This window comes from Jatropha curcas, chromosome 11 (genome assembly GCF_041381405.1).
Source record: "Jatropha curcas cultivar XTBG-Jc1 chromosome 11, XTBG_Jcur_1.0, whole genome shotgun sequence".
NCBI lineage: Eukaryota > Viridiplantae > Streptophyta > Magnoliopsida > Malpighiales > Euphorbiaceae > Jatropha > Jatropha curcas.
Genome location: NC_143161.1, coordinates 10,614,768 through 10,627,867, shown reverse-complemented (window position 1 = coordinate 10,627,867; position 13,100 = coordinate 10,614,768). Strand labels below are relative to the sequence as shown.

The following is a 13,100-nucleotide window of genomic DNA, read 5'->3' as shown; positions in this document are numbered from 1 at the left end:
TAAAGCATTTTTGTCCACTTATCCTAAAGTGGATAACGCTATAAGCAACATTGTGGAGACCTTTAATGGATACATTGCTGAAGCAAGGACTATGCATTTGATCATGATGTTAGAAAAAAATAAGTACATCCTTAATGATAAGAAACTACTTCAACAAGACACATATTGAGAAATGGAAAGATGGGGTTGGAGGAAGAATAAGGAAAAAAAATAGAAAGTACCAAGATGGAAAATTCACAATGTTTACCAAGTAGTTCTAATGGTGATACCTTCCAAGTCAAAGATGATGAAAATTCCTTTTTGGTTTCCCTCTCATAAAGGAATTGCTTCTGTAGTTTGGAGTTGCTTGCAGTCATGCCATTTCATACATTCACAACATGAGATATGAAGTATTAGACTATGTGGATGATTACTTGAAGAAAGATTGTTACATGAAGACATACCAATATAGACTTATCCCTTTGAATGGAGAAGACATGTGGCCTAATGTTGATGAGCCATCCACAACTAGAGTACAAGAAAAAACCAGGTAGAAGGAAAAACTGTGAGGATGAAGTCAGGTACTTGATGCATGATACCGTCTCCAACTCGTATTAGGCAGGTTTGCACAAGATGACATTGTATGGAAAGTGGATGTCTGCTACTATGAATTTTAACTTGAACCTTCTTAAGGTACCATCTACTCCGAGCTCTAATGTCACATCTATAGATCCGGCGATAGGGACTGGCTTCCCAGCAAGTCCGGCCAGAGGGGTTCGGATAGGTTTCAACTTTATTTGGTCTAATTTTAAGGCTTTGAAAACCCCATAGTCAACAAGTTAACCGCACTACTCTCATCTACCAGGATCCTTTTTACCAAGAAGTTTTCTAGGACCCCTTCTATTACCAAAGCATCATTGTGTGGGGTATGCACATGTTCTCTATCTGCCTCAGAGAATAGGATTGGTGGTCTTGTAACCAACTTTGGTTGGCGGAGTACAGAATAAATTTCCGTAACCCTTCTTTTCCTAACCGAGTTATTTTCCCTGCCTGAAGAGCCTCCAAATATTGTGTGAATTGTGCCTAAAGTGTTGCACTGTCTTGTCTTCTTTTCTTTCGTCTTAGTTTCTTTTCGAACATGTCCCATAAATTCTTTTAGTTTGCCTCTCTGTATTCGGCGTTCAATCTCTTTTTTCAATTGCCAGCAAGCTTTGGTATCATGGCCTGTGTCCCTGTGAAATTCACAGTATCTATTCTTGTCTCGATAGCCCATTGTATCTTTTTTCATCTTTCTAGGATAATTGAGTTGAACTTTATTTTTGTGATCCTTAACCCAGGATAATATTTTTAAGTGTGGCTTGTTCAAAGGGGTGAACTCTTGGTCTTGTTGTGATATATCTTTTCTTGAATAGGGTGCTCTAACAGCATAGCTAGCTCGTGGATGCCAGAGAAGCTATCTTCTCCTAGGCGAATGTCTCCTGATTGGAGACGGGTGTCTTCTATGCCTGGGCTTTTCTTCCTTGGGTGAGCTTCGGTGTTGAGCTTCGTAAACTTCGTCCAGCTTTATGTATTTGTAAACTCAATCCATGAGTTCGACAAAAGTTACAAGAGAGTCTATACTCAAACTCTCAAATAATTTTTATATTTACAGTTCTTTGCCATGGCACTAATTGCCACTTCATTGTTCAGGTTTTCAACTTGCATTGTCGTTCTCTAAAATCTGGAGACGTACTATCTCAAAGTCTACTAGGTCTACTAGGTCAGATGAAATTTTCTTGGACAGCACACTTATTATGAACCGAGCTTAGAGTGCCGTGGCCAATTGGGAGAATGATTGGATGGATCCTGTTTTGAGAGTTTGATACCACTCTTGGGCTGCCCCTTGAGTGTGATTGGGAAGACCTTGCACATAAGATCTTCAGAGTTAGTTTGTAAGTACATCATGGCTTAAAAAGTCACTAGGTGACTTTAGGGATTGGTGGATCCGTCACAACGTTAGAAGGTTAGAATTTTGAATTTTGGGGGGAACGTCGTTGACGACGTTTCAAAGATTGGCATTATTTATGACTAGCTGTCTGCGACTCGGCTCTTGACTATAGGGAGTGACCATACTGAGATTTGCTTCTGACTCCACCTCATGGAATTGTTCAAACATTGGGTGATGTTGTCGTTTAGGTGATGGTAAAGGCGTACTGTGCTCTTTGTGGCGTTGGTTTGTTAGACCACTTGCAGGTGTCAGTTCGCTGCCTAAATGAGGGGCCTTGAGAAGGCATTTCAGCACAAAGGTGAACTGGTAGTATACTTGAGCTAGGGCTGCTGCCACTTGAGGGTCAGTTGTTTGCAGAGGAGGTATTATTGTGTGTTCAACTACCTCATCATAGTCATTATCCTAACCCTCCATGTTATGGCCTTTGACTGATTCATTAGCCATGGTGTCCAAGGTGAAAAAAGACTAAGGTTAATGAGGATCGAAGGTATGTACGCTCACCGCACCGATTGTTAATTTATCAGAAATTGAGTGAATGAGAGAGTTGTGAATTCGTCTTTGCTAGAATTGATTGGGGATATTTATAGTAGAAGAGAGATAATCATAGTTGAATAAGGATAGTAGGAATCCCAGTTTATCTGTTAGTTAGAGTTTATGTATGATTCTAATATCCTTCAATATACTATTCATTATATATTTCATTATTGTGTATAACTAATATAATTTTACAAGTTGGAGTGTCATTGCAAGTTAAAATGTTTGATATATCCAAATTTATAAGTTGAAGTGTTCAATAATTTAAAATAGAAATTAAGAGTGCCACAAAATTTATTTATGTAAAATACTTGGTTTAATATATGTACTTATTGTATCTTTTCATTCAAAAGTATCAATAAAATGTCGAAGTAATATCTGCAAAGTGATGTCTGAAATTAATAAAATTAAAAAAATAAATAAGTGATGCCTGAAATTAATAAAATTAGAAAAATAAATAATAAGACACATTTTTTAGAGTATATGACAAGTTCAAAAGTGTCAATATGTATATATGAAATTTATAATATATTAGACAGTCTTTCGTACTTAGCATAGCAATATAGTCTTTCTTTCTTTTTTTTTTCAAGGTGTAAAATATGTGTATCAAGTAGCTTGTTAAAAAATTGCGGTACATACAATGCATGTATAATATGATCTAAATGTATCAGGTAAAACTAAAATTTTTTATTCTAACTAAAGTGAGACATCACTCTTACTATAGTATGTAAAGGAAAATAAAAAGACAAAAAAGTTAAACAATAAGAGAACATTAAAAGTTATTGTGTTTAAAAGTTATAAAAATCATAAATAAGAGAATAATTTTTAAAGAGCTATTATGTGTAAAATCCATAAAAATCATAAATTAAAGAGAGAGGTAAGAGCCTTATTTTCTTTCCAAAATCTTTAATTTTTCATATAGTTATAATCAAATAATCAAATTTTTAGAGAGTTCAATTCTCTAACGAGAGCGTCACGTCAACAATAAACAAATCACTGCATAATTCTTCTTTATATATATATATATATATATAATATGATGGTGAGCTTTAATTTAGTGGTTAGATTATTACAGCATGTTTAATGCAGGTTGATTGGAATGTTTAAAATAGAATGTTGACACCATCATCATATTCAGAATCATCGCCTTTTTCTCTTGTAATTTTTTTTTTTTTAAAAAAAAATTGTAATTCGAAACTTTTCATGTATCATATGATGATGAGACTGTGAATTCTTGAACTAACGTTAATGTGTTCTCCATTATTTAAACAATATAAAAGGAAATTTTATATCCCTCGGTGAGCGTTATTTATATAGGAATCAATTAACATGATGAAGATAACTAATATCTCGTTGAAGGGTTGTATACATCTGCCCTTTTTCAACACATCTTGTTAGAAACTTGTAATTATTACAGTATATTGTGCAGGTATTCAGTCATAATGAGATACTAAAAGATTATTTTCCTTTTTAGATTATATACTTTGTACTATATAATTATATATATACCCTAAACTTATACGAGGAATTAACCAAGCCGATTGCTTGTTTCGAAACACTTCTTCTTCTTTCATTCTCACAGTTCTGAAGAACATTGATATGGTGTGTAGTATAATAAAAAATGTCACAAGTTTAGCCTCAATTTCTAGTATCTATGGAAAAAAAGGATATAAAAAATCATTGCAGCCTCGTCCATTGGTGGGATCCATTTCCTTTGGGAGGTAGTTTTTTTTCTATGATTTTGTAATTTTACTTCTACTAATTGGATCATTTTTTTTTTGTTCAGGCACGAGCCTGTGAATATATTCCGTTCGCTAGTCCGACTCTGAGGACATCAAATCCACATTTGATTCCTACAGAGCTATAGTGGTATGGCAGGATTTATAGCTAGTCAGTGATTCACGACTCTCCGATGTTCGCATTGTTCATCAGGTACCTTTCAATCTGTTCAAGTTTTCTACTTTCACTGTTCTTCATGTTCTATTTTATGATTTCACAACTTCTTGTCAGATAGGCTTCATCCGATTCCTGTTCGGGCTTTTAGCTGTATGGCTTTATCTTCTACTCAGCTTTTTCTTTGTTCTCTACAGCATTAGAGATATTATCCTTGAGAGAGAGCGAGGGTCCAGATTGCCGGAGTTCCTATAGATGCTTATTTGTGGCCTGATGACTATGGCTGTCACAAGTTTCTTTTGAGAAATAAGGCATCAAAACGACATGTAACATGTACATGCACCAATAACTGTGCGGTCCAACCTCCAAACAATGACTGTATTAGTGTTTCTTAATGGAATCAGAATTTCTCTCTATCCGTAGAGTCTAATAACTATGGCAAAATCTCTCTTTTATCACGAGACTCTAATAATTTAGTCAGAGTATCGTTGCTCATATTAACACAATCACGAGAGACTCTACCTAAGCCAAGGCCTTGAGCTTGGGTTTAAAAGATTTGGCTAATCTAGGGTGGCCTCTCAGCTCTAGGAGACCAGATAGAGCAGGTCTCTCCCTTTTAAGCAAAAAGATATAGAAGGGAAATAGCCATTTGAAACTAAATATTAGATGCAATTGTACAGATAGTCCTATCATATATACAGCTCAAAAAAATATGCAAATTTTTTATATTTCACATTAAAAATATCCTTCTATGGCAATTACAAGGAATTACAAACCCACAAGTTAACAATGGAAAGCAAAGAAGAATTTACTAGCCTCAGCAGTACGCCAATGGTTCTGAATGGGAAATGACCCATGACTCTACCTCTACCTACAGTGCTCGAAAACTATCTGCTTTATCAAGTCTGGCAGTACCTGAGCTTGATGATTCACCCATTGCATCAGGAGAAGCTGCTGCATGAGGCAATTCTCTCTTTAGAGAGGTTGGAACTCCTGAAATCTCCTGGAGAATTAAAAAAATGAAATTCACTAACATCCATTAAATTTGGGTTGATTCTCATTTAAATTTTACCATTTAGATTCACTTCCAACAAGCTGAGAAACTCCAATAGTTTAAGTATATGGACCGTGCATATAATTTCTGTTTGTGGGTTGTCGGAAATTAGTATCAAATTATTACCTTCATTAAATGTAACCTCAAGTCGCAAGGTCGAACTTGATTTCCAATGCATGCCATTACAAATTTTGAATACTGAAACAATACATCAGCAGCAGCTTGCTTTTTCTCTTCAACCTGTAAACACATACATCCATGACTATTACAGTGAGAATAAAGAAAGCAAACAGCAGGGAAAACAAAATGCCTCCAGAGAAAGGAGTTTGCAAGATCAAGGTACACTGAATTGAGAAGTAAAAGCTCCCCCTCCCTCTGGAGCTCGCCACAAGACGCGACTTTTACAGAACTTGATAAGGAGCTAAATTAGCAAAGCAATCAGATTTAGCAGTAATACAGGTAATGAAGATCAAATAGCACATGAACATGGGTTTCTTTCTCAATAACATTAGCAATTCAATTAGTAGAATCTATGCACAAGTGGCCTGCCATTACACCCTATTTTTCACACTTATATATATCCAAGTAAGCAATAGCTGCAATTGAAAGCAGGCATCCCACTGCTGAAGATCAGGGTAGGGACGAAGCCAGAATGTAAATAGAAGGGGGCAAACCATATGACATATAAGTGAAGGGGGGCAAAGTGGTTGGAGTGCTTTGAAAAAAGTGGAGAAACTAGGGTTCGAAATGTGAAAATGTAAACCAATTTTTTTTTTCCTCCTTTGGCAATTGACCCCCTCTTCGAATGAGTAGCTTAGTCCCTGGGTATGCCACCCAATTAAGGGCAGTCTGGTGAGCATTTTGTTCTTAAAATATTAAACCTCCACAAGCTTTGCAATAAACAATATGCTGAGAATGAAAATTTGTAACAATGCATTATTATCTTTTTTTCCCCAAATGAGCAACAACAAGCAGTAAAAGAAAACTTCCATATAGAACAAGAACATGGAAATTAATAACAAAAATAATCAAATAGAAAATTCTCATTGAGGAAATCCCACATCTTCCTACATGTAACTTGCACCAAAAGCATAGAATTTACTAAAAAAGGAAACTGAACTTGCTAGACATTAGAGATACTGTATTCAAAATGGGTAGGCCCATTATCTAATTGCATTAATTTGAGTTTTCAAATAATGCTGCTTCGTTAATATGGCCATAAACCCTTGCAGGCTAACTAACAATTCCGTGATCCATGTAGCTCAAGCTGAAATTTACCATACTATATGCTGTTGATTTATGTAATTAATGTTTTCATAATTGAAAATAACATAATTTGATTTCAAAATTGCAAAGCCTCAGCAATTTATATAGAATTAGAAAACAAAAATCAACACCTAATTTTAAAGGCAAAAGCCAAAAGGGGAGATTGATGCCAAGATGATCTAGAAAGCCAAAAATGGCAAGTGAATACAATTCCATTCATACAAATGAAACAGAAAGGAAATTATGAAACAACATCGGGATTTTCTCATGGCTGGAAATTTCATGGAGATAAACTAAACGAAATGATCCCAACAGAGAATTTGAAAAACAAATAAATAAATACAATGAGGTAATTAAAGCATGAAATTTGATCATGTACCTCGTAGTCTTCTTTCATGGTGTTGAAAATCGTTGGTAATTGCTCTATGGAACTCTTTCGATCAACTGTTTCTCTGTTATGTGCTCAAAATTGAAACGAACCTAAAGAAATAAGAATTCAATCTCAAAATTGAAAATAATGCCAAAAGTGAAACCAAACTGACAATAATTAGAAGTGAAGACTGCTTCTTTGTCATTAATCGTGTTTTCCTTCGATTTTCCACCGAATGCATGTTTAAACAGCAGCATATCATTTTATCATGACAAATATATTAACCATTCATTAAAATTAGAGAAAAGCTTGGCAAAGATTGACTTCAATATTCTGGACGATTGTTCATCTAAAAGATCAACTTATTGCAGACAGTACCTGCTATAAGAAGCACCTCACTCACCATTGTCAAATGCTCAAAAACACATAGTACAAATCAAAGGAACATTTCTCAACTTCACATTCTCTATTGTTCGTTTCATAGGTTAAAAGATCAATAAATTAAAGATGTGCCCAAATTTCTCTACCAAGGAGAAAAACAGGTATTTAGATTTTAGACCACAACAGTTAATTTAATATTCTCCAATCAGAAAATCAGCTCTTGATATTTACTCTTGTCTAAGCTAAACTCTTCTTGGCCTGCAAATTGACTAAATTAAAATATAGCCCAACATGTTGGGAAAAAAGAAAAATACTTGAAAATGTACGTACGTGGCAAAATGCTTGAAATGATGCAATTTAACACTTACTACAAAAACGCAAAGTCTTCATATAAATAATGAGTCAATACCAATAGAGATGATCTTTTCATTATCATTTGACATAAACACAAAGAACCTCAGAATATCACATATGGCTGTCTGACTTTTAGGATTCCTTTTATTCCTGAAGTTAACAATTGAATTTTAGCAGTAAATCCTAAGTGGCCATCCACTAGAACTTAAGGAAATTAGGATGGTTGGCACTGAAGGAGGAAAGAAGAAAGGATCCATAGAGCACTAACTAGAACATGTTGTCGAACAAAGTAAACCTAAAAAATAACTTGGGCCATTATAAATTTTGCGAGGTTACAGCAAGGCACAAGGAATAGAAATGCTGGAATTGTTATAATCCCGGATGCAGCACCACAAGGTATTTACCTAAAAACAACAAGATGGCACTTCTTGAAAAATAGTGTAGAGGTTACAATTGAGAGACGGTGTAAGAGCGTGCTAGATAAAAGAGAAGAATCAGGTAGCACTACACAGAAAATTTATCCTTTAGAAAAGCTGTGAAACTGAATCACAATTTACCATACTTTTATGATATCCCGACAGCATATCTAGCAGACAAACTTTTTGCAATTATTAAAGAGTACAGGTTAATGAAAAATTGAATTTTGTAAACTTTTAACAACTTGGTTAATATTTTGGATCAAAGTTAACTGCACACAACATGATGAATCAAAAATTGAACATTCCTTAATATAAACATAGAAAACCTTCTCATATCATCAGACAGTAACAATAACACTGAAGTATTATTGCCAAAAATTAGATTCATCCCATTAATCAATAATAATAATAATAATTAAAAAAAGGAGCAAAACCACAACTGAGAAGTAATTAGCACCCAAAAACTAATTGGAAAGCAATGGCAATGGGATCCCAAAATTGATATTGCAGGTACAACCCATCACTCCATTATGCCAAAAAAAATCTCTAACAAAAACAGAAAAAACAGTAACCAGTCCTTCAGTTAACATTGCCATACACAAATAGACTAGCATAAAGATGGAAGTGTGGATTTTGTGAGTTCGATCTATAATAGAAATAAGATAACATCGAATTAAAAAAAGATAAAAGGAATCACAGGTCAATACACCCAAATTAGAGAAGAAATTAGCCATATGGAACATAGTATACCATGAAAAGAGCAACAATGAAGAGTTAGCGACTGAAACCCTAGAAAAGATCTCTTGGAAATACTGGAGAAGAATACAGATGTCTGAAATTCCATTTTGATGATAGTAAAGTGATGTCCAAGGAGGAATGGCAGCGGGGCGGGTACGGGCTGGAAATAAACTACCCAACCCTGAATTCGTTAATCATTTTAAGTTCCCGAATATGTTAAAAGAATAAACCAATAATGCCCAAACCCGTCCCAAATCATTTAGAATTACCCGCGTATTATCCAAATCCATTTAAATTTATTCAATCCAGAGAACCTGAACCCGCGTGAAACCCGGATCCGAACTCAAAGTGCAACAAAAAAATATATAAAAAATGCATTAAAATTCAACTTCAAATAATAAAACAATTCAACCTGTAATATTCTAAAACAACAGTACATAGTTAAAATACAACAAAAGAATTGAAATTCAACTTAAATAATTAATTCAAACCAATATCTCAAGTAAACAATTTAACAATCAAACATCTATTAAAATTCAATAAGAATAATAACAATAACAAGCTAAAAATCAATTAAAATATAATAATCCTAAATTATAACAAATTATCATAGAATAAGAACTATATCCATATAGAACATATATAAAAAGTATTTCAATAAAAAATTACTGAATTAAAAAGTACATTAAAACAGAACAACACTATAATAAAAACACAAGATCTTTTACATAAACATAATTCTTGAACTCCGCTTTTTCAAGAATTCCGCACAAAAAACACTCGACTACCCGCATGAACAAGAATCTGAAAAATAAATAAGAAAAAGAACTCCACTATCCAAGTCAACCCTATATCCTTCTCAAAAAATAAAAAAAAAATTCAGCCCACCATTCTCGGTATATGACAATCATATGCAAATAATCTCATTCTCAGTATCTCAGCACAATCTTAATCATTATTAACAAATCAAACTTTAGATTAACAAACCAAACATGTCAAATTTCACTCATATAGCCACGAATTGGCTTATATTCACCATCCTTTTGCCTTTTAATATATATATTTTCAACAAATAAAACATGCACAAAACCCAGAAACGAAAAAAATAAAACATATATCTCTCGGCTGAACCCACAAATTAATTCAACAATTCCACCGCTTTGTCGGTTTATATGTATTTATATAAAAGAAAAAAAAAAGAAAAAGGAAAAGGGACGAAGCAAAACGAAAAAAAAAAAAAAAAAGAGAACGAAATAAAAATAATCAAGAACGAACCTGGCTCTTGTACGCTTGAAGAGCACGACTGTTGCGGAGGCGACGGTCAAGAAAGAAAGCGACGGGAGGGTATAAAGAAAGACTGACAGTAGAATGAGAGAATGAACGGCGCAGTAGGGGTGGCCACGGTTCTAGAACCGCCGGTTTCGGTTTCAAATTTTTTGGAACCGGAACCGAACCGAAAACTAACGGTTTGGAACCGAATGGTTCCGTTTCCTCAATGGTTCCAAAATCGACGGTTCCGGCCGGTTTTTCGACGGTTTCAGACCGATTCTGGCCGATTTTGGACGGTTTCAACCGGTTTCAGATGGAACTAGAACCGTCGATTCCGACTGGAGCTAGAACCGCCGGTTCACAGTTCCAAAACTAATGGAACCAAAATCGAACCGGTTCCCACCGTTCGAAACCGATGGTTCTGGTTCAAAACACCGGATTTTGGGCACCCCTGCGGTGCAGGGACAGGGAGGGAGGAGAAAGCTTGACTTTGAGTTTAGATTTGAGAGAACTTTTTGTTTGTATTATTAAAATGCAACCGTAGGCTAAAACGACGTAGTTTTTTTTGTGGTTTCATTTAATCCTCGTGCATCGAAATGGTAAAATATTTATAATTACTATTATTATTATAGCTACTAATTAAAAGGTTATAATTCCCTTTAAAAAAAATTAAAAGGCTATAATTATACGTCAATATTATAGTAATTGTAATAACGATAATATTAGATAAAGTATTAAATTTAATATTTTTTTATTAGAGAATATACTTACTAGGTTATATTTAATTATGGTTGTTGTAATCTTTAATCTATATACACTAAACTTCTAGGTATAATTATACTAATAAATATAATGTTACTGATAAAAAAATAAAAAGACATTTAATTAAGATCCAATTATAATTATGTTTATAAGTTCACTGGTAATATGTTATACGAATCGTATTCTAATTTGCTAAAAATATATGTAAATTTCACATTCAACATGAGTCATATTTTTAATTAAGATCTAATTATAATTATTATTAAAAGTCCACTAGTGATGTTGATAAGTAGTTTTAAAAAATTTTAATTATAAGATTATTAGCATTATATTCAATTAATAACTTTTTATTTTTAATAAATTTCGTAATTACCAAACTATAAAAAATTCAATTAAATTACTAAGACATGAATACTATATATATATATATATATATATATATATATATATATATATATATATATATATATATATATATATATTTGTTTAATATATTTTATGAAGAAAGATAAATTCAAATTATGAAGATATTTTAATTTAATGTACATAATTTTATTAAAACTTACTTATGAACAAGATTACTTTACAATCCAATAATATTTTATTCATTAATAAATATTTAAAGTATAAATAACTATAGTTACAAGTAATATATATTTCTTATACAAGTAATGTATATTTCTTATACAAGGATGTTAAGTAACTTGGTGGTAAAATAGTTTAAGTGTTATATATAGGCCATGGGTTTGATTTTGCTAATCATCATAAAATTTTTGCTTTAAATCAAACGGGTAACGAGGTGGGTACCCAAACCCCGTTACTATCAATACCCATTATCCGACCTTTTGAATCCAAATTCGATCCGAACCCGATGCGGGTTCTAATATCACTACCCTAATCTGTTCCAAATCTGTCCCAAACCCAAACCACCAAAAATCAGATCGAGTAGAGTCGGGTTAAATTGCCATCTTTATGTCCAAGTGGTAAAAATGAGAGGTAGTATCATTCAATTATAATTGAAAATTGAAAAATAAAACTAAATTAAGATTTTTTATTTTCTTGTAATAAATCTTTTATATTCATTATTTTTTATCTATAATCTATTAACGTATATAAAAGTAGGAATTAGAATGGAAAACATTAGAATTGTGAAAAATATCCCCAAACCGTCATAAAATAATATAAAACTAGAGAGAATAAAGAAAAGAAATAAAGAGAAAAATGTGAGAGTGATCTTTACTGATAAGAAGCCACACATATATAGGCACATGAGTGGTATCTAATTAGGTACAGAAAGACATTTAAATTGTGTTTTTGTGAATCGTGAATTTTTCTAGACAAAATTGTGTTTTGCTAGAAAGGCACGTGATATTTCATTTTGCCAGAAAGCAATTCGATCGGATTTGCCAAAAAGGTATCCGCATCAAGTATTCTTGCCAAAAAGGCACGTCATATTTCATCTGAACAGAAAGATAATTTGAAACGTGAATTTTTTTTTTTTTTTTTACTAGAAAGGCATGTTTTGTTAAAAGGGACTTTGGACCAAATTTGCTAGAAATGTATCTGAATTGAGAATTTTTATCAAAAAAGCACGTGATATTTCGTCTTGCTAGAAAGACAATTCGAATCATGAATTTTTCTTTGCTAAAAAGACATTTTGAATCAGATTTGCTAGAAAAGTACTCAAATTTTATACTTTTGAGCCAGCAAGGCTCTTAATTTTGAATTTACCCAAAGTGACATTTGAAATTTTCTTGTGTTTATTATTTTGACAATATTTATCTCATAAATATTATCAAAGTGGAACAAACTGTTAACGCGCAGTTTTTTATCCATTATGCTCAATGATGAAAATTTTTTAATTCTCTAATTAATTAACGTTAGTAATTAACAAGTTAACTCAATGGAGGAAGAATTGCTTGAAGAAATTCAAATTTATATGATAATAACACTAACGATGATGGAGTAACCTTGATTGGACCATCTAATGTTTGGATGCTATGCAAATGAATTTAGCAAATGAGATGTATAATTCTTATAGGGGAGCAAGAGCAAAGTAATTTTTGTGGTTTGTGTTAGTTTTTTTCGTTTTTT

General features: G+C 33.0%; 2 protein-coding genes across 5 annotated transcripts; both read right to left on the bottom strand.

Annotated features, from left to right (window-relative positions):
* Positions 1–787: 787 nt before the first annotated feature.
* LOC149492556 (uncharacterized) lies at positions 788–1,252 on the bottom strand. The gene has a single exon (XM_089716470.1). It carries the CDS (start codon positions 1,250–1,252, stop codon positions 788–790), a length of 465 nt encoding a protein of 154 aa, XP_089572596.1.
* A 3,852-nt stretch (positions 1,253–5,104) lies between these two features.
* On the bottom strand, positions 5,105–9,156 carry LOC105636529 (uncharacterized). Of its 4 annotated transcripts, none has more exons than XM_089716693.1 (5): positions 8,988–9,156; positions 7,093–7,165; positions 5,791–5,868; positions 5,574–5,687; positions 5,105–5,396 (listed from the first exon to the last, which is right to left on the bottom strand). In XM_089716693.1, the coding sequence occupies exons 2-5, from the start codon at positions 7,108–7,110 to the stop codon at positions 5,265–5,267; spliced, it is 342 nt and encodes a 113-aa protein (XP_089572819.1). In that variant the 5' UTR covers positions 7,111–7,165; positions 8,988–9,156; the 3' UTR covers positions 5,105–5,264. The 4 variants fall into 4 exon arrangements, with proteins under 4 accessions (XP_089572819.1, XP_089572818.1, XP_012075236.1 ...); XM_089716692.1 differs by having other exon boundaries at positions 7,093–7,193; positions 8,988–9,155; XM_012219846.4 differs by lacking the exon at positions 5,791–5,868 and having other exon boundaries at positions 8,988–9,147.
* Positions 9,157–13,100: the final 3,944 nt, after the last annotated feature.

Coding starts and splice junctions, on each gene's coding strand:
- LOC149492556 (XM_089716470.1), bottom strand. CDS start 1,252: ATGGGCTATCGAGACAAGAATAGATACTGTGAATTTCACAGGGACACA.
- LOC105636529 (XM_089716693.1), bottom strand. Junction 5,688..5,790: donor CTTTTACTTCTCAATTCAGT/GTACCTTGATCT, acceptor ATGTGTTTACAG/GTTGAAGAGAAAAAGCAAGC. Junction 5,397..5,573: donor TGAGGTTACATTTAATGAAG/GTAATAATTTGA, acceptor TTAATTCTCCAG/GAGATTTCAGGAGTTCCAAC.